Raw genomic sequence first — 24,540 nt, 5'->3', positions numbered from 1 at the left:
CCAAGTGATTAATTGAAAGTCAGGTTATTAGCTGTTATTCCAAACAGATGGGTAGGCGACAACTCTTTTGGAGGCGAGTGTATATTGATGTGGAAAGTAGGGAGCCAGCACTTGTTGAAACATTTTCTAGACTTCAGGGCCGGCTGAGAACGCAAAGTGGCCGCAATTGCATTTCACGGCCGCGGCCGACCGGCGCCTGCCTATGAGGATATACCATATTGTTTTGTAATTCACTCAGGTTTTTTCTTTCAACATTACAGCCTGTTTTAGCCACGTTGTCAAGATTCAGTGAAAGAATATGGATTATACAGTAACTTCAGTTGCAGCTTCTTATTCCTCTATCGCTACTAGGGGTATAAATTACAGCCTCCATGACGATACCATACGGTATGGATTTCTTAAAGCAGGGATTCGATTATTTTCCCCACGATACAATACGATTTGATTCGATTTTTTCCAATTACTTCTCCATTTCTATTATGTTATGGAGCTAGGGCATTGGACAGAGGCCAGCGATTCGATTATTTTTGATAATCAAGAATGCCCCACAATACGATGCGATTTGATTAAATCGCTGGCCGATACATCGATAGATTTCGATTATTATTTACACCCCTTATCTAGCCTGATAAACCAGCCTAAATGTGAGACCGGAGTAATTTAGTCTGGCCCCGATGAAAGATACCTCCGAAGATTGTTGATGAGAACAACCTGTTGTTTTTCAAACTGTGCCGGCGCTCTGACCAATCGGCGATCTTTGCCGTTGATGTGCTTTCCCAACGGTGTTGCGAGATTTGTCGTCACTCCCTCAAAACCCCGCCCGCTTTGATTCAAAGCAAATGTTTCCGTTGTGATTGGTTTTGCCAGACTCAGGGCACAGTGTTCAAAACGTTCTCAGATCCGAGGCCAGACCCACTCGCAGCTGAACATTTTCGGCGTCCAGCGGGTGGCACTGGTTTACCAGGCTACCCCTTATGGCTCCCTGTGAGTAAAAAAGGGCTGCAGTGGGTAAACTAGGTGGTTTTAGGTCTGTAGCCTTACGAGCCAGGACATGCTTTGACCTGCATTTTTTACCTTTAGAGCATGTTTTAGAGCTATGGTTGATGGCATTCAAACTGTGAAGCACCCGTAAAACACATTAAACATATTGAAGGTTTAACTATGGCGCCCCCACGTCATCTGCTTTGAAGCTTTCATTGCTGTCATGTGCTGTGCTGGCATCGCTGAAGATGTCATCGCTGTTATGTGTGACTAGGAGCAACCACTGTATGTGGGACGGCATGACTTGTCTTTTGTGGAACACAAACATGTACAAACACATTTTAAAATTATGAAGGGGCAGATCTAAAAAAATCAAAAGTTTGAACGGGTGACAATATTGCATGGCCTGTGGGTTGTTTTTGTGGTTTTGTGGTTTTTCTCCAATCTCTCACCTCTTGCAGGAGGAACGCCAGCGAAAGGAGGATGAGGAGGCCAGAAAGAAGGCAGACGATGACGCGAAGAAGAAGAAGGTTCTGTCTAACATGGGCACTAATTTCGGCGGATTCCTTGCAAAGGTGTGGTCATAATATTGTGTTAACATTGTATTACCTCCTTGCATAGTATATTGGTGTGTGTGTGTGTCCATATGTCCGTGTGTCTGTCTGTCTGTCTGTCTGTGTACATGTATGTGTGTGTGTGCGCGCGCGTACTTGTATGGGTGTGTGTGTGTTTGCCTGTTTCTCTGTGTGTGTCTGTGTACATTTATAAATGTGTTTATGTGTGTGTGTATACTATTCAGGCAGAGTCAAAGAGAGGGAAGCGGATGACCGGCCGGGAGATCAAGAAGAAGACTCTAAATGATCGGCGCAAACCTCTTTCCTTCGATAACATGCGGGAGGATGCCCTGAAGTGAGAAGCACACTAAACACATACGTAGCAAACTCAAGGGCAGATTACAGTTCTGCAACTGCGCCCGTTGGGTCTGGTCGCTAAGCACTGTTGATGTTATAGATCTGCACACGAGGTCTTGTGTCATTATCCACATTTGGCTACAAGGCTACAGTACAGTAGTCAGACTGCAGGCATTGTGCCGCGAGTGCTTAAATGATGTATTGTTTGTTTGTTACTTACTAATTCAGTCATTGTAGCTTCATTTATTTACACACAGTAGAAAGAAAGCGTTCGTATTTCACAGAATATTGAGTTTTGCTCTCGTAAACTACCGGAGAACTCTGCTGCCATGAGAACAAGGAAGTAGCGAGACGACCAATCACAGCGCCTTTTCTCTGCGACCTTCGAGTCCGTCTGACGTGTAGTCAGGATTTTCTTGAGGGCCGCGACGACGGTTGCAGAGCCTCTGCGCGGGGGGCGTGGTCGTGCACAGACGGTGTCAGCGGCAATTAGTATATATTGGCCTTCACACGTGCTGTACTCTCACACACGTGTAGCACACTCTCACACATGTAGCACACACAGCTCTCACGTACGTAGCACACATACTCACACACGTAACACACTAGAGTCTAAGTCTAAGACATGCCTAGCAAGCACACACTCACAGATGCATGTGTACCACACTCATATTTGTAGAACACTCACACATATCCTCAGTTACACTGCTGGTTTTCAGGCAGTGGTTGTCTCTATGGTGAGGTGACGGATGTGGTCTTGGCAATGATGTATTGCAATGTGTAAAAATCCCACAAGAAGGAAGATTGTGGGTGGTTTATGAATGCAGTAATAAATCACTGCAAAAAAAAGAAATCTTGAAAACGTGCTCAAACATGCTTTGCACAAGCAGAGGGTGCTTTGAACAGCTGCAAAACCTCCATTCCCATGTGAGATTGGTTTCAGGCGACACTAATATCAACACTAGAGATGCACAGGATCCAAGATCCGGTTCCGGATCCGGCAGGATAATAGGGTTTTTCATAGATTCCGGATCCGGCAGGATCTTAAGCAGTGGATCCGGTATCCGGCAGTTACCTAAAAACCAGGATCTGGATTTCACAACCCCAATCGCTGCATGGAGTGAAAGCCCTTTGGAAGCGGCCGTTGAAGGCAGTGTGGCAGTAAGCCAATGAGTCTGAAAAAAAGTTTTAGCCAAAGTAATAAAAAGGCTCCATGTGTGCGAGTAGGCTATGTGTTTCAACCCTTTCGTAGGATCCGGTATCCGGTTCCGGATCCGGCAGGATCTTAAGCAGTGGATCCGGTATCCAGCAGGATCCTAAAAATCAGGATCCGGTGCATCTCTAATCAACACATTACTGTTTGACTCCCACGCAAGAAGGAAGACTGGGTGGGCAGGCGCATAAATAACCAATGTTAATGGGTCCTTGGGCAAGATGTCAAACCCTAGCCTGATTACCATGACTTTCAAATCTCTTCGAGACTTGGTCTGACCAAGAGCATAACAACTAACATTCTTAAACGGCATGGTTGCCCCACCTCCCTTGGTTTGCTACTGGTCGAGGGCAGAACAGGCTGAGTCAAAGTTTAAACCAAACATTTCTTAGTCCCAATAAAACGTCACTGCCTTGAACAAGCCTCTACCCAGGATGTTTGGAAATGTTCAAAGTTGATTAGTTCCCGACAAAGTGGGAAGAGTTTCCCGCTGTGGAGGGAAGCTGAATGTACGTGAACAAGCAGTTTGCCTGAGTGAGTGTAGCTCACTGGCTAGTCAATCCCTACACGGCTCCAGAAGGATTGTCCTTGTACCTAAATAACTGTTGGTCTCTCTGTATTAGCATCAGCGGAGTGTAATGTATTTTAATAATATTTGTGTCTTTTGCGTATTGCATTTTAATAATGGCATGGATATTTATTTACCACAAGTACACAGTTACTGGATGGAGTTGAACATGCATTGAGATTGAATTTTGTCTGTGCAAGGGGAGTGGTAGAAAAGATTGAAGACAGCAGTAGTTAGGGGATATTCAGCTGTGCCCCTGAATTACATAGAATATGAAATGTATGAATAAATATATTAACATTCATTTCATATGCCAATGTCTCTCACCCGGGCTTCTGAATTAGGGGGTAAAGTGGGACAGACTCAGAAGGGTCCCTTGACTCCCCAAAGCGAGTCTGATTGTTGTCCATATTCATTTCATACCCGTAGAAACAAGGGAGGATGGGGGGTCCGTTGGAGCTGGCTCCCATATGGGGCCAGAGTTTGCAGTCTTGTACTTCTCTTAATACTTTGTCTCGGCTTCTGTAGGCAACGAGCGCAGGAGATGTGGAACTGGATCTACCAGCTGGAGTCAGAGAAGTTTGACTTCATGGACGAGATGAAGAAGCAGAGATATGAGGTGAGACTGTAGAACTTACGGATACTTCAAGCACTTAGGGGCACTTTTATGTTAAAAAAAGCGAGGTGTCCAAGGCACTATTCAAAAAAACATTACAATGGCTTTAAGAAACTGGCTAAAACAAGTCTGATTAGTACCTAAGATGCTTGATTGTACCAAAGATAACCTACACGGCAAGACTAACACTGAAGCCCTCAAAATCATAATATATATATTTTTAGGGCTTTTTTGCCTTTATTTGATAGGACAGTTGGAGGTGGTGACAGGAAGAGAGTGCGAGAGAGAAATGGGAGGGGATCAGCAAATGAATCCAGCAGAACTTTTTAATACTTTTTAAATACCTATATGAAATAATATGAAACGTTCAAGGCTGCGTTCAAGTGTCATACAAGCATCTGTAAATGGTATCGGTGCCCTATTTGTTGGTACTCGCCGATACCGATACCACCATTTTAGTGCAGGGCACCTCCAAATCATTTTAAAAAAATGTTTTATCCATTATACATTTCTGTACAGTGATTTTTTTTAGTGTCAGTTCAACACGTAGAGAGTCGAGAGGTGTTAAACGAGACTCTCTTGAGTGTTGAATTAAAACTGCAAAAGCAAGAGAAGAAATGCAAATGAAGCAAGCGATACAAATAATAAACAACTTGTGCTGGACAAAACAAAACCCCATTTTACTCACAGTTTTATACACAGTTGCTATGGAGTATTAGCCGGCCTGACGTCGCCTAGTGCCACTCTGCTTGCTTTCATTACACTCCAAGAAGTTTCTTTGGAGTTCACTTTTTACAAAAAAAGGCTATGGTTTGATGTTTTTCAAAATTGGACCACAATATTATGGCCAAAAAAATTCTCTACGAATATTTGATAACGTACGGTTCTATATGGGTGACATTTTTATCCTCTATGGCAGAGGTGTCAAACTTAAATTCACGGTGGGGCCAAAATCAAAATCTGGAACGAAGTCGCGGGCCGAACTCAACATTCAAAAAGTACTGAAATTGTGCATGTGCGCACATGCTTACAATGCTCAAGTGCTTAAATCTTAAACACTCAATCCCAACAGATATTGTGGGGGGGGGGGGGGGACAACTGTAATATACATTTGAAATGATCTCGCGGGCCAAATAAAATGACTCTGCGGGCAAAATTTGTCCCCCGGGCCTGAGTTTGACATTCCTGCTCCATAGGATCTTCCTCAGGCCTCATGATCTACCGTAATACTATGTCTTGCACCTGGACTAGTTTTATTCTAGATGGGTGCCCCCTTGCACATACCTTTTCACCTTGACCTTGACCTTGCCCCCAGTTGCCCCAGCTTCATGGGGCTCATGTATCCATTACCCATCACTTCTGATGATTTAGTATAAATTCCATCTGTAGCTTTTTTTAAAATGGGCTTTTAAAGCCTTTATTGGATAGGATGGCTAAGTGTGTGAGAGAGATGGGTTAGGGTTGGGATATGACCACGGATATAAAATATAAACTTTTTTTTTTTATCTCTAGCCAATTTGGCTAGAGGATGTTAGTAAATCTTACTAGCCAGTAGTCACACATAAACTCATTGTCAGTCAAAGTGGCTAGTCAGTCAAACTGAATTTTCATTAGCATTTGGTCGGTTGGTCAGTGTTCATTAGAGCCTCTGTATGGACAGGTGCATTAGCGTGCCACATCACCCCCAACTAATATGTATTTTTTTAATGTATATATATTTTGGCCTTTTTTACCTTCATTGTGTGATAGGACAGTGAAGTATTGACAGGAAGCGAGTGGGGAGAGTGAGACGGGGAAGGGTCGGCAAATTACCTCGTGCCGGAATCGAACCCTGGTCAAGTGCCCAGCCGTTTCAGCCATGACTGGACCAACTAATCTGTATATTTTTTTTTTTTTACATAATACTGGTAACAGCCAGAGGAACAAACAAAAAATGCTATCATATACTATATTCCTCTCTCTCTACAAGGATGGGGTAATAGTATGTGAAAGGACTATACATACCTGTAGTGAAACATGGCTTGGGCAGTTGTGCAATGCCTAACTGTCTGATAAATGCCTACCATGATGGGTATCATCCATCATGTTTATGGAGGAGCAGCTGCCTTTGTGAGTTGCACCTTGTTCCACATTTTAGTGTACAGTACTTACACGTTAGAACTTGTTACTGTACATCATGTTTTGGTGTTCTATAGTGCGGTGTTGTAGGTCACAGAACACTACTACTAACCCTGATGTACAATTTAGTTGTCATGGACCTAATCAATGTTTCGACGACAGCCAATTAAAATAAAATTGTGTGCGTGCGTGTGTGCGTGTGTGCGTGTGTGCGCGCGTGTGTGTGTGTCTGTGAGAGAGTGTGTTTGTATTCCAGCTCGTGCTTATGCAATACATTGTAATGTTTCCTGTTTTTCCTCTTTAGATTGTCGTCCTCCTCAACAGAATTTCTCATGCTCAGAAGTTGTAAGTTTGCATTTTTTATTGAAGTATTTTCTCCAAACTGAACATTTGACCATATTTATACATTGAAATTAGACATAGCCCCTGAAATTAGACATAGCTCTATTGCTCAGTGAGAATGACCATTATTAACAAGTGTATGTTATTCTGGACACAACTACACTAGGGAGATAATGTCCAATGAGTTGAATTTGATTTTTTTTTTAAATTGTTACAAGAAGTTTAAATAGAAAAGGCAAAAATGAAAAGGACAAAATTCTTAGCCCCCTGATCATTAATAGCCAATACAGTGCCATTTATGAACCAAAATTGACAACAGGCTCTTTGATTAGAGAGCAGAGAGAGGGTCCAAGGCACGTCTGAAGTAAAGTTAAAAGTCCTTTATTTTTCTAAGTGAGACGTCAAGCTGGCCCGTTTCGGTCGCGTGCGTCCATCTTCAGGGCTGATTAAAACAAAGTATCAAACAGGTGTGTTTTTAAAGTCCAAAAAGTCATGTGATCCAATTTGACAGTTGTTAACTAGGTTGCTACATGTCTCCCTAGGGATTTTGACCCATGTCTCCATTGAATATTATTCTAGTTGGTCCTAATTGCATGGCATTTGCCACAGTCTCTCAATTGGATTGAGGACTGGACTCTGAGTAGACCATGATTCCAGTATCATGGTTTTAGCATCCTTGAAGAACCTCTGAACTAATTTAGATGTATGGCATACTATGCTTAGGGTTACTGTGTCATTGGAGGACCCAGCAATTCAGATCCAGACCCAGACCCAGGCTCCCTGTGCCTGAGGCTGTGAAACAGCCAAACAACTCAATGCTCCCACCACCTGTGTAACTGTTGGAAGCCCTGCTTAGATGATTCTTACTGACCTAACCTTATCTGTAGTTTTCTTTTCAAGAAAGACAGCTGTTGGGCTTGCCATCATATTAGGCTTTGGGGCCATCATCACATTTGAGACCCTTTACTAAAGATACTGCGTATCAGAGTCCAATTGAGGCTTGCTTGTGAACATGTGAAAGTAAAAAATGAGTTTTGAAATTCTCTACTTTGATCTGATGAGATTCAATTGCATCTGCTTGAATGCATGAATACTGCTTCTCTAAGCTGAAGAAAGGGATAGGCCTTAAACATTTATAACACTGTTTCCACAATTAAACATGGTGGTGGAAGCATCATATTGTGGCAGCCTCAGCCACAGGAAACCTTGTTTGGGTGTACGGCACCATGAAAAAATTTAACTATGAATCGTAACGATATAATATGGAAGGACACCATGCAGAAATCATCCCAGATTAAGCAAAAATTGTCTCTGGGTCTTGCAATAAGATAACCCAAAACCTACATCCACATTAGTCCAAATGTTCTTCAAGGATACTGAAACCATGATGATGGAGTGGTTCAGACCTCAATCCTTTCGATAATCTTTGAGGAGTGCTGAAAATGAATGTCCATGCTCAACATCCATGCAATTTGGACCAGATAAACAATTTGCAATGGAGAAATGGTGTAACGGTTTTGTGCAAGAGAGCCCAAATGCAGCACACAAAGCGGAAGGTCTGGGATTGGTGAGGGATTTATTGAGACAACTACAAAAAACACTACACTGCTCAGCAGAGCTAGAAAACAAAACAAACCCACGATGGGGAAAACAGGAACTAAAGACAGTAAAACAAAGACACTTACATACAAGGGTTTCGGGGATCAGGTACACTAACAGGGTCCGACAGATACAGAGTGACAACTCTGGCAAAAGAAGACAAATGACGCAGCACGGGACAAGGGGAGCACAGGACTTAAATACACAGGGGCAATCACAGAGCAGGGACACGATAGGTAGAACACAACAGGATCCAGGTGGTTGACGAGACAGAAACAGGGATACAAACGAGGCACAGGCAATCAAGGACAATGATAACGAGAACAGATAATGACACAGGTGGAGACAATGACTAGGGAACAGGAGACAAGGGACAAGACCAATAGTCAGAACAGAACACAGGTGAAAACAATAAGGAAAACTAAAGGGGCCAAATGAGAATCAAAAACTAGACCACAAAGGGCAGGAGACAAACGAGGGGCGTGGCAGGTAAACACAGGAGCACATGAGGAAATCAAAACAAACCAAAAGCACATGACACTAGCGGGGCAGAGAAGAGAATAGAGAGAAAGACAGGGAGAGAGAGACAGACAGACAGACTGACAGAATCAGACAGGCAGGGAGACAGAACCAGACAGAATGAGATTGAGAGAGAGAGAGTCAGAACCCTACAGGCAGAGAGAGAGAGAGCACAAGACAGAGAGAGCACGAGGCAGAACCAGATAGACAGAACCAGACAGGCAGGGAGAGAGAGAGAGAGAGAAAGCATGAGACAGAGAGAGCACGAGACAGAACCAGAGAGGCAGGCAGGCAGAGAGAGAGAGCACGAGACAGAACCAGATAGGCAGAGAGAGAGAGAGAGAGAAAGCATGAGACAGAGAGAGCACGAGACAGAACCAGAGAGGCAGGCAGGCAGAGAGAGAGAGCACGAGACAGAACCAGATAGGCAGAGAGAGAGAGAGACAGAACCAGATAGGCAGAGAGAGAGAGAGACAGAACCAGATAGGCAGAGAGAGAGAGAGAGAGAGAGAGAGAGAGAGAGAGAGAGAGAGAGAGAGAGAGAGAGAGAGAGAGAGAGAGAGAGCAAGACAGAGAACGAGACAGGCAGAGAGAGACAGAGAGCGAGATAGAGAGTCTGAGACAGAACCAGAGTAAAGCAATGGCAACATAACAATTCCAGTGGAGTGAGTTCATGACAGAACCCCCCCCTCAAGGGACGGCTCCAGAAGTCCCAAAAAGAGGCACCACCAAACCGGGTGGGCGGAGGGGGGAGCCGGCGGAGGGACAAGGCAAAGCAGAGGCTGAAGGACGGGCAAAGACAGAGGCAGACGGACTGGTCAAGACACAGGAAGAGGTAGGGGTCGAGACAGAGGTGCGACAGGTCGAGACAAAGGTAGAGTGACAGGTCGAGACAGAGGGACAGGTGGAGACAGAGGTAGAGGTCGAGACAGAGGGACAGGTCGAGACAGAGGTAGAGGTCGAGACAGAGGTAGAGGTTGAGACAGAGGGGCAGGTTGAGACAGAGGGGCAGGTCGAGACAGAGGCAGAGGTCGAGACAGAGGCAGAGCTCGAGACAGAGGGGCAGGTTGAGACAGAGACAGAGGGACAAGTCGAGACAGAGGCAGAGGGGCAGGTCGAGACAGAGGGGCAGGTTGAGGCAGTGGCACAGGTCGAGGGATGGGCAGATAGAGAATCAGGCAAAACACAGGACTGGGGAACATTGACAGGAACATAAACAGGAACTTTCACAGGCACAGTGATGTTGACGGTGACAGGAACGGGGACAGAGATGACGGTGGGGACAGGTACAGTCACAGAAATGTTCACAAAAGCTGGTGCAGGGAAAAGGGTCGAACGGACATCAACATGGACTGGGACTGGGACAGACATAGGAGTCGGCACCAGGACACGGACGGGGACAGGCACAGGGATAGTGATAGGCAGAGTCAGGGGGATCGTGACGGGCACAGGAATAAAGAGGGGCTTATGGCATTGGTGAGTAATGGGAGAAGGCTGGGACATAGGGGGCATAGCAGGTTGGGACATTGGAGGTAGGATAAACTGGAACAAAGATGAAGATGGGAAGGTGGGAGCAGGATCTGGATTGGGTGCAACGGCAACGGGATCAGGGGCGGAGCCATCGGGATAAGGGGCGGAGCCTTCGGGACCGGGGGTGGCGCCGTCGGGATTGGGGGCGGAGCCATCGGGATCGGGAGCGGCGCTCTGGGGTCCGGGGGCGGAGCCGTCGGGACCAGGGGCGGAGCCATCGGGACCGGGGGCGGAGCCATCGGGACCCGGGGTGGAGCCATCAGGACCGGGGGCGGGGCCACCGGGGGCGGAGCCGGTGGGATCGGGGGCGGAGTCATCGGGACCGGGGGCGGAGCCGTCGGGACCAGGGGCGGAGCCATCGGGACCAGGGGCGGAGCCATCGGGACCAGGGGCGGCGCCATCGGGAACGGGGGTGGAGCCATTGGGAACAGGGGCGGCACCAACAGGAACAGGGTCAGGTGGGCCTTCAGTGGGAGAGCCGGACTGACCTTCAGACGGGCAGCAGGACTGACCCTCAGCAGGACAGCTGTGCTCAGGAGCGATGTCGCCGGGGGTCCCGGCCGGAGCGAAGGTCTTGTCCTGAGTGATGTACTCGAGGGTCCCAACTGCATCGGGGGTCTCGACCGGAACAACGTTGTGGGAGGTCCCATCCGAAGTGGGGGTCTCGCTCGAAGCATCCGCAGCAGGCGGCTTGAAGTTGGGCGGACCTTCTGGTGGCTTTGGGTCTTTGGGAACTGAGCGGGATTCAGGCAAGGCTGAACCGGCAACAGACAGGTCAACAGGAACAGGCGGGGCAGAACCGGCAACTGGCGGGGCAGAACCGGCAACTGGCAGGGCAGAACCGGCAACAGGAACAGGCGGGGCAGAACCGGCAACTGGCAGGGCAGAACCGGCAACAGGAACAGGCGGGGCAGAACCGGCAACTGGCAGGGCAGAACCGGCAACAGGAGGCCCCTCGAGAGCAGATGGGTTGGCTGGCTTGGCGGCGTCCGGCTCGAGGGCTGGCCTCACGGCGACGTCCGGCTCGGGGGCTGGCCTCACGGCGACGTCCGGCTCGGGGGCTGGCCTCGCGGCGATGTCCGGCTCGGGGGCTGGCCTCGCGGCGACGTCCGGCTCGGGGGCTGGCCTCGCGGCGACGTCCGGCTCGGGGGCTGGCCTCGCGGCGACGTCCGGGTCGGGGGCTGGCCTCACGGCGGCGTCCGGCTCGGGGGCTGGCCTCACGGCGATGTCCGAGTCGGGGGCTGGCCTCACGGCGACGTCCGGCTCGGGGGCTGGCCTCACGGCGACGTCCGGCTCGGGGGCTTGCCTCACGGCGACGACTGGATCGACCAGTGCAGTAGGTTGGCCGCCAAACTCTGGCTGTTTGAGAGCGTTGAACTCTTGCAGAAGGGCGGCCAGCTCAGGTGAGTACAAAGACTGGAGTCGGATTGGCGAACACACTGGCTGGGACTGGACCGGTGGGCAGACAGGCTGGGTCTGGGGCTGGGCCGGCGAGTAGTCTGGCTTGGGCTGGGCCGGCGGGCAGACAGGCTTGGGCTGGGCCGGCGGGCAGACAGGCTTGGGCTGGGCCGGCGGGCAGACAGGCTTGGGCTGGGCCGGCGGGCAGACAGGCTTGGGCTGGGCCGGCGGGCAGACAGGCTTGGGCTGGGCCGGCGGGCAGACAGGCTTGGGCTGGGCCGGCGGGCAGACAGGCTTGGGCTGGGCCGGCGGGCAGACAGGCATGGGCTGGGCCGGCGGGCAGACAGGCATGGGCTGGGCCGGCGGGCAGACAGGCAGGTGCTGAACGGACGGACTGGCAGGATCAGAGTTTTCCTGGATGGTTTTAGGACGGCTCTTGCGGCGCCCGTTGTGACGGCGCCTTCTCCTGGTGGGTAGCCAATCCTCCTCCCAGTTGTAATCCTCATCATCCGTGTCAGAGAAGGACCACCAGTCAATCTCCAGAGGAGGGGGTCTTGGAGGAGCTCTAGGGGCCTGAAAGCGACCCCCCCTTCTAGGGGAGCCCCGCATAGCAAGGCGAGTCCCACGATACAGTTCAGGATCCAGGCTGGCATGGGAGTGAGGTGATGGCATTCCAATATACCCAACCCGAAGCGAGCGTGGCTCCGGCACGGCTGTCTGTGCTAGGTGTGCTGCTGGGCTCTGTTTGGGCTGCGTCATTCTGTCACGATTTTGTGCAAGAGAGCCCAAATGCAGCACACAAAGCGGAAGGTCTGGGATTGGTGAGGGATTTATTGAGACAACTACAAAAAACACTACACTGCTCAGCAGAGCTAGAAAACAAAACAAACCCACGATGGGGAAAACAGGAACTAAAGACAGTAAAACAAAGACACTTACATACAAGGGTTTCGGGGATCAGGTACACTAACAGGGTCCGACAGATACAGAGTGACAACTCTGGCAAAAGAAGACAAATGACGCAGCACGGGACAAGGGGAGCACAGGACTTAAATACACAGGGGCAATCACAGAGCAGGGACACGATAGGTAGAACACAACAGGATCCAGGTGGTTGACGAGACAGAAACAGGGATACAAACGAGGCACAGGCAATCAAGGACAATGATAACAAGAACAGATAATGACACAGGTGGAGACAATGACTAGGGAACAGGAGGCAAGGGACAAGACCAATAGTCAGAACAGAACACAGGTGAAAACAATAAGGAAAACTAAACGGGCCAAATGAGAATCAAAAACTAGACCACAAGGGGCAGGAGACAAACGAGGGGCGTGGCAGGTAAACACAGGAGCACATGAGGAAATCAAAACAAACCAAAAGCACATGACACTAGCGGGGCAGAGAAGAGAATAGAGAGAAAGACAGGGAGAGAGAGACAGACAGACAGACTGACAGAATCAGACAGGCAGGGAGACAGAACCAGACAGAATGAGATTGAGAGAGAGAGAGAGTCAGAACCCTACAGGCAGAGAGAGAGAGCACAAGACAGAGAGAGCACGAGACAGAACCAGATAGGCAGAGAGAGAGAGAGAGAGAGAACCAGACAGGCAGGGAGAGAGAGAGAGAGAGAAAGCATGAGACAGAGAGAGCACGAGACAGAACCAGAGAGGCAGGCAGGCAGAGAGAGAGAGCACGAGACAGAACCAGATAGGCAGGGAGAGAGAGAGAGAGAAAGCATGAGACAGAGAGAGCACGAGACAGAACCAGAGAGGCAGGCAGGCAGAGAGAGAGAGCACGAGACAGAACCAGATAGGCAGAGAGAGAGAGAGACAGAACCAGATAGGCAGAGAGAGAGAGAGACAGAACCAGAGAGAGAGAGAGAGAGAGAGAGAGCAAGACAGAGAGAGAGAGAGACAGAGAGAGAGAGACAGAACCAGAGAGAGAGAGAGAGAGAGAGAGAGCAAGACAGAGAACGAGACAGGCAGAGAGAGACAGAGAGCGAGATAGAGAGTCTGAGACAGAACCAGAGTAAAGCAATGGCAACATAACAATTCCAGTGGAGTGAGTTCATGAGAAATGGGCCGAAATCCCTAGGAAGACGTGCCAACCAAGTTAACAACTAATCAAAGAGCCTGTTGTCAGTTTTGGTTCATAAATGACACTGTATTGACTTAATGATCAGGGGGCTAATAATTTTGTCCTTGCCATTTTTGCCCTTTTTTCGTAGGTTGTGCAAACATTGTATTGTAACAATAGCAAAATCCAAATTAAACTTATTGGACATACTCTTCAACGTGCATTTGTTTCCAGAATAACATAAACGTGTTAATAATGGTCATTATGACTGAGAAATCAACAGATATGTCTAATTTTAGGAGCGGGGCTAATAATATCGTCCTCAACTGTATTTAGATGCTAGTTATATTCTGTGTATCACCATCTCCTGTGTGTTTTTGCCTCAGTTCCTATTTATATAATAGAATAGAACAGAACTTATTGTCAGGATGCACGTGTAAAATTTAGGCTAGGGCTACACTGGATGTTACGATGTGTTATGAGAAGATGTATCAACATACATTGAATAAAATGGGCTATTGTTTAGAATGTCCGCTGTGCTGCTATGTCTGATGTGTAGCCAGCTCCATTGATTACTGTGGAAGTTAATTGTTACGGCAGATACACGTTAGTCTTAAACTTAACACACCCAGTGTAGCCCCCTCCATAACACATCATGTGCAGTGAGATTGAAAGCAACTCAAAACTGTGAAAACAAACATGACTGTGTCATATTTAGTATTCAAACCTAAAAGCACATATGTATAAAGGAGAAGAGGTACTGTTATAATTACAACACTAGTGGTTTGAAATTAATTAGTTGCAAATAAGTTATATCCAACTACTCAGGGTGTAATCTGCATTGCATCCGTAACTGAACTTCTACTTCTTCTTTATTCATCTCTGCCTAACAGAGAACATTCATCAGTTGAACCCTGTGCCTTTTCTTTCTGTCCTCCACAGCAAAAAGGGTCATGGCAACAAGGGCAAGGTTGGAGGTCGTTGGAAGTAAGGGCTTCTGCTGAGCCGTGCAATGAAGCAAGAATGTGGTCACACGGACACAGAAGCTGCCTCCTCTGCTTCCTTATCTTTCTTCTCCCTCCCTCCCTCCCTCTCTCTCTCTCTCTCTCTCTCTCTCTCTCTCTTTCTCTCTCTCTCTACCCCCCCTCTCCCCATCCCACAGTCCCACCCCAACAGCAGCCAAATGGAAAAAGAACATTTTGACAAGATGATTAAATGACAAAAAAAGTACAATGCGGTCCTGTTGTTTTTGGTGGCACGGTCTTCCTGTCATTGAACCTATAATTCCACTCATTTTTTTGTGTTGCGCATGGTATGCTGGCTGTTGAATTACATAAACCTTCACTACTGACATGGTCATGGTTATGGTCTTGGTCACTTACTTTTGTTATAATAATGGCAAAACCCCCAAAATCATAAATAAATAAATATTGCTCTGTGGTGAAGATGGTTTCTGATGCCCAGCACAACACTGCATCTCAGCAGGCAGTAACAGCATAGTATTTAGAACAAGGGCCAGTGTTATTCAATAGTTGTTGGAAGAGCCAGAGACATACACTCCTGCTACAGATCAATAGGGGTTTAAAAAGTGATGGGAGTGATGGTGACAGAAGAATGCTGCATACATGCCAAATAACAAGCCATCCAAACAAGGCTCTGAGTGCAATTAAAAATAAATAAATACATTTTAAAAACCACTGTAACGTTTCAAGAAAATCATGTGGTCTTTAGAGAAATCAGGTCAGGTGGGAGGCCTATTACATAAACGGGAAATTGAAAGAAGAAAAAAAAAAAAGGAAACAGACGCCAAACACCAACTGTGTGCACCAGTGCCCTCGTGTGGCCAAACATTAATGGCAGAATACCATGACCACTCAGAGCACAAACCTGTGCCAAGTCTATACTCCTCAACCTCCTTCTGGTCCTGATGCTCATGTAGGCCTATGGATGACTCTATTGGTGCACACTAAATAAGTGTAGCTATTTTCATAGCTATTTTTTTAAAATATATATAGTTAGGGCCTTTTATGCCTTTATTTGACAGGACAGTCTGAGATGGTGACAGGAAGCGAGTTGGACAGAGAGACGGGGCGGGATCGGGAAATGACCCCGGCCGGACTCGAACCGGGGTCCCCGTGGGCATGCAAGCCCAAATGTGGGGGGCTTAGCGTGCTGTGCCACAGCACCCCCTATTTTTACAGCTATTTGCTATTTGTTTGCTAATAAATAACTATTATAAGGGAATTACTCTGAGGAAGATGAATGTTACTCATCTACCTTGTCCAAATTGCCCTTTTGTTATTAGAGATGCTTAAGACACTGCTTAAGATCCTGCCGGATCCGGAACCGGATACCGGATCCTACGAAAGGGTTGAAACACATAGCCTACTCGCACACGTGGGCCCTTTTTATCACATTGGCTCAAACTATTTTTAGACTCATTGGCTTACTGCCACACTGCCTGCACTGGTCACTTCCAAAGGGCTTTCACTCCATGCATCAATTGGGGTTGTGAAAGACTGACTGAAAAATCTAGGCTAGAGATGCACTGGAACTGGAACTGCCGGATACCGGATCCACTGCTTAAGATCCTGCCGGATCCTGTGAAAAACCCTATTATCCTGCTGGATCCGGAACCGGATCTTGGATCCTGTGCATCTCTATTTGTTATATTAGTTCTATCTGATATCCAATTCTACCTTTTAGGTACAGGTAGGCCTATTGGTTGAAGTCTCTGGAACACCATGGGCTTAAGTGTCATGACATGCAAGTGTCAAGGGCACCCAAACATTTCCAAAGGGTGAAGGTGGCTACCTACGGGAAAAAGGGGGCTTTGATGCATTCTGCTGCTATAAAAGGTTGTTATACAAAACTGAAATCTATATATGTCCCAACCTCACAATCTGGGTGCACAAGCCGGTAAACAAGCTGCTGGAAACGTACAAAAAGCGTTTGAAGTGGTGCTTTGCCATTGTACTTGTGTAAAGGCCACCTCCTGCCGTGCTGTAGGCACCCCTGAGGGGGGCCTACAGCACCCAAGTCAAGTCAAGTCAAGTTTATTGTCAATTTCTTTACATGCACTGGTCATACAAAGAATTTGAAATTGCGTTTCTTGCTCTCCCATGCAGACATAGACTAATCTAGGTAAGGACATAGACAGTATAGACATAGACAGTACTCATACATGGACATAGACAGTATGGACGTAGACATTGCTCATACAGACATTTAAAGTGCAAGACTGGACAACAGAAGACTTGTAGAGAACATACATTAAGAGGAGGTATTTTGTTGTGCTTTTTCTAAAAGTCCTTTATAGCGTTCTGACATAGTAATAGTAGCATTTGAAGAAAATAAATAATTAAAAAAGGTTTATTAAATACACCAGCAGCAGCAGCCCCGGCACCCCTGTTCAGAAACACTGCAGTAACCCACACCCTAACCCTAACCCACACCCTAACCCTCTGTCTTATAATAACGAATGTCCAATAATAGTAAAAAGCTGACCTAAACGGCAGCTCAAGTGGCCTAAACGCAGTGTTCTGTCAGCACCCCCTCCCCGCCCCTGCAGACGCTTGGATAACCATAGCAGCAGTCGGGCAATTCAAATGAATAGGCAGCGTTTCGTTGCCCAACCACGAAAAACGGGCAATAGCGTGAATGCTCCACGAAAATTAAAGTTATTTTTTTCGTGAATACTTCACGAAATGACAGAGATAGGGCTCGGTGGTAAGTATTCATGAAAAGGGTAGTGAATGGGTAGCATGAATTCTGGAAATAAACAACTAAAAATCTTGCACAGTGTACCTTTAAAGCAATGCTACGTGACAACCCCAAAAACGTAACTCCAACCTATAGAGGTAGAACCAGAGCCATCTAATAACAGAGTTGCGCAAACCGGGGACCAGGAAGTCGGTTGGTGATGTGATTTGCGTAGATTAAAATGTAAACTTCTGTTCGTTGGAAACTAACACAGAACCATCACATACCAAACAAATATTAAGTACAAACAAATTACATTACCTTTACCACATTTTCTGTGTTCTACGGCCACCTCCTGGAACTAAGTAACTTCTAATAGAACTAAAGTCAATGGGGATTTCCATGTTAAAGCTCCGTGAGGCTCCATAAGAGCCGCCATTGCTGTGGAAAGATTGGTCCATAGAGGTCTATGGGAGTGGCGTAACTCTGATATTAGATGGCTCTGGTTAGAACATTAGACTAGAGGTGACCCCACCCCCCTTTCCACAGCAATACTCACGAACGGTTTTCCACGTGCGTTACGCCCTTTTGTGGGGGAAAACAGCCAATGCAAGTCAATTGGTGGTGTTGGGAAAGAATAAACGAAATGCAAGGACCTGTAGCTCCACGCTCAACATGCCGAATACGTGTTGTGTTGCCGGCTGTTCAAATAATATTATATATATATATAGCCAAACAGCCGTGGCTGAAGCATGGACTGTCTTCATTTAGGCTAGCCTGTGTAGCATGTAAGTTAATGAGACATTTGGTTCGATTTCCCCCGTAACGCACATTTACGAGCAAAGTAGGCCTACTCAGATGGCCGTTCATGAAGTATCCGTGGCAGCCATTTTTTGCAGGTAGACATGACAAATGGAAATGAATGGAGAAGAAGGCTCACCTCTGTCAAAAAATGGCTTAATAGTGTGAACATGTCCATCAACACTCTACACAATGACAATAGTTAAAGTGTGTTTCTAAATATCTACATAATTAATATAATTTGATATTTAAATGTATTTTATCGACTCATATGATTTACATAGATATTTAGCCTGACATTTCAAATCTGGTCTTAATAAGATAAATGTGTTACTTCATATCAGGGTCCCCAAACTTTTTTCTCTGGGGACCACATTATCGTGCCTGACTGTGATCAGGGGCCGGAATCAATCATGTGGGCTGTATACTAGGCCACTGCCTGTTATAGCCATAATTTCTAGCACAGCAATCGCCATTACACGCTGAAGAAGGGCTCTACCCGAAATGTTCGTAGGCGAATAAACAGAAAAATCTGAAGAGTGCTGTTCTTCGCTTCCTTCATTCATTATTTCTAGCACAAAATAGCTCATAAATTACAAGTGATTTGCAAAAGAAGTGAGTGAGTACTTCACATGTTTTTCAATTCGAAATACCACAGGTATTCCTTTTAATTTCCAATAACCATGTAAAAAAAGTAGCAAGGAAAGGTTAGAAACATGTGGTGATTGACAGTTTAGGAGTGATACAATAGAAATTGTAGGCCTGTTTATATTACAGTGAGATGAGAAACTGTCAAGACAGGAAACTTCTGGTGATTTCAGTTAGTGAAAATTAAACTGTAGGAAGGCCTGTTGATGAACAAAATAAAATACTTAAAAAATATATTTTATCTTTTTTTTCTGTGAGGATTGCTTCTTTGGGCCAGTTCAAATGGTGAGATGCAGAGAGCTGGAGGGCCGGTCAAAGAGGCCTGGCGGGCCGCATCCGGCCTCCGGGCCTTAGTTTGGGGACCCCTGCTTCATATTCATACAGTTTTTGTCCATTTTTGACCTTTTTGACAGAGGTGGGGCATGTTCTACATTGAATTGCCATGTGCCGTTTCCCAGTGCTGTCGTGAATTGACGTGTCACCTCTAGTCTAATGTTCTACCTCTATGCTCCAACCATACCCTGGGTAACACGGTTTGTAATGGTAACACAAATCGGCCTGGTTATACAGTACCACTCAGCTCGACACGGTACGCACGACACGACATGGCTCAGATGGGTTTTATATGGAAAAATGCCTAAAGTGTGCCATGAAAATATTCCCTGCTGAAATTATATTTTTGTCTTCTGAATGGTCAATGTACCGTGCTAGGCACAAGTCAGTCCGCCCAGCAGTATTTGGGTGCACAATAACAACGACAGCCTCCAAACATGTTTTGCATTCATCAATGAATTTCTTGAATGAGTTTTAATCATAATATTATTAAAAATAAAGTAAATTTTAGGGAGATTGGCATATATACCTGGAGCATGGTCCCAACAATATGGCAGTGACAGTTGATCCTGAGAGGTTCTTGGGAAAGAAGAGGGAAAAGCGCTGAAATTCCCATGTTTGGAATTTTGTCCCAAGTTACCCATCTTTCTTCATTCAGCCCTTAAAGTGCATCCAATAATGAGGTACTGGGGGCATAGCATACCTTTTCTGAATCTGTGCAGTCCAAGGAGTATTTCAGTATCTATCAGCTGTGTCTATAATGTATACTGATGCCACTGTGCATAAAGAAAGAGTACAGTTAGAAATGGTGAAAAATATTGTGGTGTTGTCCATTCAGAAAGCTCTAGTGACCTCTGTGTTTGTCCGAGGGCTCCAGCAATGTGCTTAAATCAAAGCTGAGGATATACTCTTTTAAATGATACCAACACATGTATCATACAATACTGACCAGTGTCTTATCCACGGGTCCAAACGGTGTGCACAGGTCTCTAAATATTATAGATTAGTAATGGGGTGGGCTACTTTATTAGGTGATAACCCCTAAAAAGCTGCCAATATGAAAGGTCTATCATATCAAAGCATAAAGTGTAGGGATGTGTAGGTATTCAAAAATCACAACTAATTTGCCCCACCAGATGGCACCGGTACCTGGTTTGGCTCATGGACTACACGTGAGATTGTTGTGTTCACTTCACTTCTGTTTCTTCAACAGCATTTGTTCAATGGCCATGAACACAATTAACTCCTGGTTTACTCTACTTTTGTTGTAGGTATTTTCCAAAGGATATGGACAGGTTCTTAAACTGTTTCAGTTAATTGGTGAAACACTTAAGTTCACCAGTGTAAAAGCAAGAAGCAGGTGCAGGTGATCAGTAAATGGCTGAAACAAAAATGCTAATTGACGAATTGAATGGTGCACACCATTGGCTAACCAGAAATTGAGTAGCAGGGTTCAATTAATGCCACCCCCCTGACAACCCTATAGCTTATATTGAGCAGACTCACAGAGAGCAGTGTGTTTTTCCAGAGGGAGCAGGTATGTTGAACATTTGAATTTGGGCTTCTGAAGTAACATTTTGTGGGATTTTTCTCTGGGTTGTTTTGGTCCAGCTGGAACATTGAAGAAGGTCAATTTGCGTTTGGTTTTCAGGTGAAGTTCTACTGCCATTGAACTGTTTGGACTGAATTAACCAAAAAATGGTAAGTTGTATATTTGTATCTTGCCACGCGTTTCTTTATCATTTGTTTGGAGATTTGGTTTGAATCATTGTGTTTTCTTTTATGTTATTGCAGAGAGAGTGCATTTCCGTCCATGTTGGCCAAGCTGGTGTTCAGATTGGTAATGCTTGTTGGGAATTGTACTGCTTAGAACATGGAATTCGTCCAGATGGAACAGTTGCTTCCGACAGCCTGGCCCCTGCCGATTCGTCCTTTGGCACCTTTTTCAGTGAAACTGGGGCAGGAAAATATGTCCCCAGGTCCATTTTTGTGGACTTGGAGCCATCAGTCATAGGTGGGGAACATCTGACACTAACTGCAAATGACTATTTTTTTAATAACTTGTTTAGTAGTCATGGCCTACTGGTCAGAGTTGGCTGACATGGGGAATGATAAAATCTCACCCTAAGTACTGAAGTGCCACTTGAGCAAGATGCTTAACCCTACAATGCTCCAGGGATTTTAGAACCATGTACTTATGTACAGTTTCAGTCAGTTTAACAAAAAGTGTCAGCTGAGTTAAATTTTTTTTTGATGGTTAGTGCAGAGTTGTAAAATGCTGTCCGCTTGTTGCTTCCAGATGAAATCCGTAATGGCTCCTATCGTCAGCTGTACCACCCTGAGCAGCTGGTCAGTGGCAAAGAGGACGCGGCCAACAACTATGCTCGAGGCCACTACACTATTGGAAAGGAAATTGTAGATCCTGTCCTGGACCGAATTCGAAAAATGGTAGGTAGTTGAATTATTAAATATTGCTGGTGTTGGTCCTTATTGGATGTGTTCTGCTGTGGACCCTGACCCCCCCCTAAATGCTATGCTCTTCATCGTTTAATTTTGGCTAATCGCATTTTTTTTTTTTTTAAGTATTTTGTTCTACAAGTAGCACTGACTGTATGCATTGTGCCTTTTAGCTTTTGCCCCTTTTTGCCTTTTGAACAGTTGGACTAACAGAATTCTCCCCCCTGTTTATTTCCCAGGCAGACCAGTGCACCGGTCTTCAGGGGTTTCTCCTCTTCCATAGCTTTGGCGGTGGGACCGGCTCTGGCTTCACATCTCTGTTGATGGAGCGCTTGTCTGTGGACTACGGCAAGAAGTCGAAGCTGGAGTTCTCGGTGTACCCTGCTCCCCAGGTGTCCACAGCTGTGGTGGAGCCCTACAACTCCATCCTGACCACCCACACCACTCTGGAGCACGCCGACTGCTCCTTCATGGTGGACAATGAAGCCATTTTTGACATCTGCAAGCGCAACCTGGACGTCGACCGGCCCTCATACACCAATCTGAATCGCCTCATCGCCCAGATCGTTTCGTCCATCACTGCATCTCTGCGCTTTGACGGGGCCCTGAATGTGGACCTCACGGAGTTCCAGACCAACCTCGTACCTTACCCACGTATCCACTTCCCCCTGGTCACCTACTCCCCCATCATCTCTGCAGAGAAGGCTTATCACGAGCAACTGTCTGTTTCAGACATCACCAATGCATGCTTTGAGGCCAACAACCAGATGGTGAAGTGTGACCCGAGGCGTGGGAAATACATGGCCTGCTGTGTGCTCTACCGTGGCGACGTGGTGCCCAAAGATGTCAACGCCGCGATTGCTGCCATCAAGACTCGGCGGTCCATCCAGTTTGTGGACTGGTGCCCCACGGGTTTCAAGGTGGGCATCAACTACCAGCCCCCCACGGTGGTGCCAGGAGGTGATCTGGCCAAGGTGCAGAGGGCCGTGTGCATGCTCAGCAACACTACAGCCATCGCAGAGGCCTGGGCTCGCCTGAACCACAAGTTTGACCTGATGTACGCCAAGAGGGCCTTCGTGCACTGGTACGTGGGTGAGGGCATGGAGGAGGGAGAGTTCAGTGAGGCTAGAGAAGACCTGGCAGCTTTGGAAAAAGATTACGAGGAAGTTGGGGCAGACACTGGTGGTGAGGAAGAAGAGGAAGATGAAGAATATTGAGGATCATGTCTATAATAAAACAATTTTTTGCATTAATCCTTGTCTTTGCATTTGTCCTTTTATTTTTTCAAATGTGCATTTGAGGGACAGGTGGTCGTCCTACATTAAGCGCACAATACACATCCACACCTATAGCACAGTGTCTTTCATTTAGATTTGAGAACTGAAACAAGTTGTGCTTGTCTTGATTCTTGGATTAGATTTTAGAAGGTAATAATGGTGGAGATGTTGCCCCTCACTCTAAACTGGACTCCACTGTTTCTTTTAACTGCAGTGCGTTGAAACAGGATTGCTCCAAAAAAAAGCAATGGCTCATCAGTCAAGTAAAACTGTAAGATGTGGCTAAATTCTGTGCACAGTACTAACCTGTGTGGTGTGAACCATTTTTCTTCTGTTTGGCAGAAGCCATTTTTTTTTAAATGATCCTATTAAACTACTATGGTTGTCATCTTGGAGCCAAAACCTGCAAAATGTCTTGAACTCTGACCCTACTGGATAGCATTCTGCTGATGTAGGCTACATGCATTTACCCTCAAAGACTGCTGACTCATTGTGTAATCTAGAGCAGTGTTTCAACTGGTGGCTCGCGACCCAAAAGTGGGTAGCGGAAGGGTCATGGGTGGGTCGCGGAGCCTTGGTGTAAAAAAAAAAACTTTTCCTGCAACAATTTACAACTTTTACTTTGATAGGCTAGTGAACTCCGTGTCATCTATCTGTTTATGCGCGATAGATAGCATGCAACCAGTCATTTGAGTCTTGGTTACATTTTGAGAATTGCATTGAATAGACTTGAACGCTAAAAATATTGGGTTGCGACCGAATGAGAGTGGAAAATGGTGGGTCCCAAGCAGGGGCGGAGCTATAGGGGGGGCAAGCAGGGCATTTGCCCCTGGGCCCAGGGCCCTCTTGTATTGTGGTTAGGGCCCTATTGTGACCATGGCAAGCCGTTTGAGGGGCCCCATCAGTGTTTTGCCCTGGGGCCCTGTGTGTAATTGTTCCGCCACTGGTCCCAAGACTGTTCCAGTTGAGAACCACTGATCTAGAGGGGTCAGCTCTATGTTCCCACAGCCCATTGGTCCCACGGCCCATTGGTCCCACAGCCCAAATGATCCCAGCTTATTCCTGCTGCTCCATGTTCCCACAGTTTTACGAAATTATTCAGATGTAAGCCCTATGCTCTACAACTCCATGTTCCCACATTTCCAAGTAAACAGAGAACCAATAGGCCTAAAAAGAATGTTTAAAATCTTAGTGATGTGGGACCAATGGGCTGTGGGACCATAGACACGCTCCCGATCTAGAGGCACCAGAAAATTTCAATATGGCTCAAATGTGATCTTTTTATCACTAGTTCCGGCTGTAATATGTTAGGGCAAAAGTATATGAGAAAATATTTTAGCCAAGTTGTTTTAGGCAATTTCATTGAAAGCCATTCATTTTTCACTTGCCTGTGATCACTACCTAGCTGCAGTACCACCAAGGCAACTTCAGTCACTGACCCTTTGGT

General features: G+C 46.4%; 2 protein-coding genes across 7 annotated transcripts in view; both read left to right on the top strand.

The window, feature by feature from the left end:
* tnnt1 (troponin T type 1 (skeletal, slow)) overlaps positions 1 to 15,080 on the top strand; it is a 34,614-nt gene extending 19,534 nt beyond the window's left edge. For 4 of the 6 annotated variants that reach the window (XM_063190871.1, XM_063190855.1, XM_063190863.1 and 1 more), the window contains 5 exons: positions 1,443 to 1,556; positions 1,781 to 1,890; positions 4,202 to 4,292; positions 6,712 to 6,752; positions 14,818 to 15,079. In XM_063190871.1, the coding sequence (XP_063046941.1) occupies positions 1,443 to 1,556; positions 1,781 to 1,890; positions 4,202 to 4,292; positions 6,712 to 6,752; positions 14,818 to 14,866 (405 nt within the window). In that variant the 3' untranslated portion in view covers positions 14,867 to 15,079. Of the gene's footprint in view, positions 1 to 1,442; positions 1,557 to 1,780; positions 1,891 to 4,201; positions 4,293 to 6,711; positions 6,753 to 14,817 lie in introns of all 6 variants that reach the window. The other 2 variants (XM_063190892.1, XM_063190880.1) reach the window with 2 other exon arrangements.
* A 5,797-nt stretch (positions 15,081 to 20,877) lies between these two features.
* LOC134440716 (tubulin alpha-8 chain-like) lies at positions 20,878 to 23,069 on the top strand. Its single transcript, XM_063190834.1, has 5 exons — positions 20,878 to 20,896; positions 21,011 to 21,060; positions 21,154 to 21,373; positions 21,659 to 21,807; positions 22,056 to 23,069. Exons 2-5 carry the CDS (start codon positions 21,058 to 21,060, stop codon positions 23,031 to 23,033), a joined length of 1,350 nt encoding a protein of 449 aa, XP_063046904.1. The 5' UTR covers positions 20,878 to 20,896; positions 21,011 to 21,057; the 3' UTR covers positions 23,034 to 23,069.
* The last annotated feature ends 1,471 nt before the right edge of the window (positions 23,070 to 24,540 follow it).

This window comes from Engraulis encrasicolus, chromosome 2, assembly GCF_034702125.1.
Source record: "Engraulis encrasicolus isolate BLACKSEA-1 chromosome 2, IST_EnEncr_1.0, whole genome shotgun sequence".
Taxonomy (NCBI): Eukaryota; Metazoa; Chordata; class Actinopteri; order Clupeiformes; family Engraulidae; genus Engraulis; species Engraulis encrasicolus.
Note: the sequence above shows the minus strand (reverse complement) of the source record. Positions and strands in the feature narration are given on the sequence as shown.

Excerpts from the sequence above, each read along its gene's own strand:
- LOC134440716 (XM_063190834.1), top strand. Across the intron at positions 21,374-21,658 it reads CTTGGAGCCATCAGTCATAG|ATGAAATCCGTAATGGCTCC; the intron begins GTGGGGAACATC and ends TGTTGCTTCCAG. Across the intron at positions 21,808-22,055 it reads TGGACCGAATTCGAAAAATG|GCAGACCAGTGCACCGGTCT; the intron begins GTAGGTAGTTGA and ends TTTATTTCCCAG.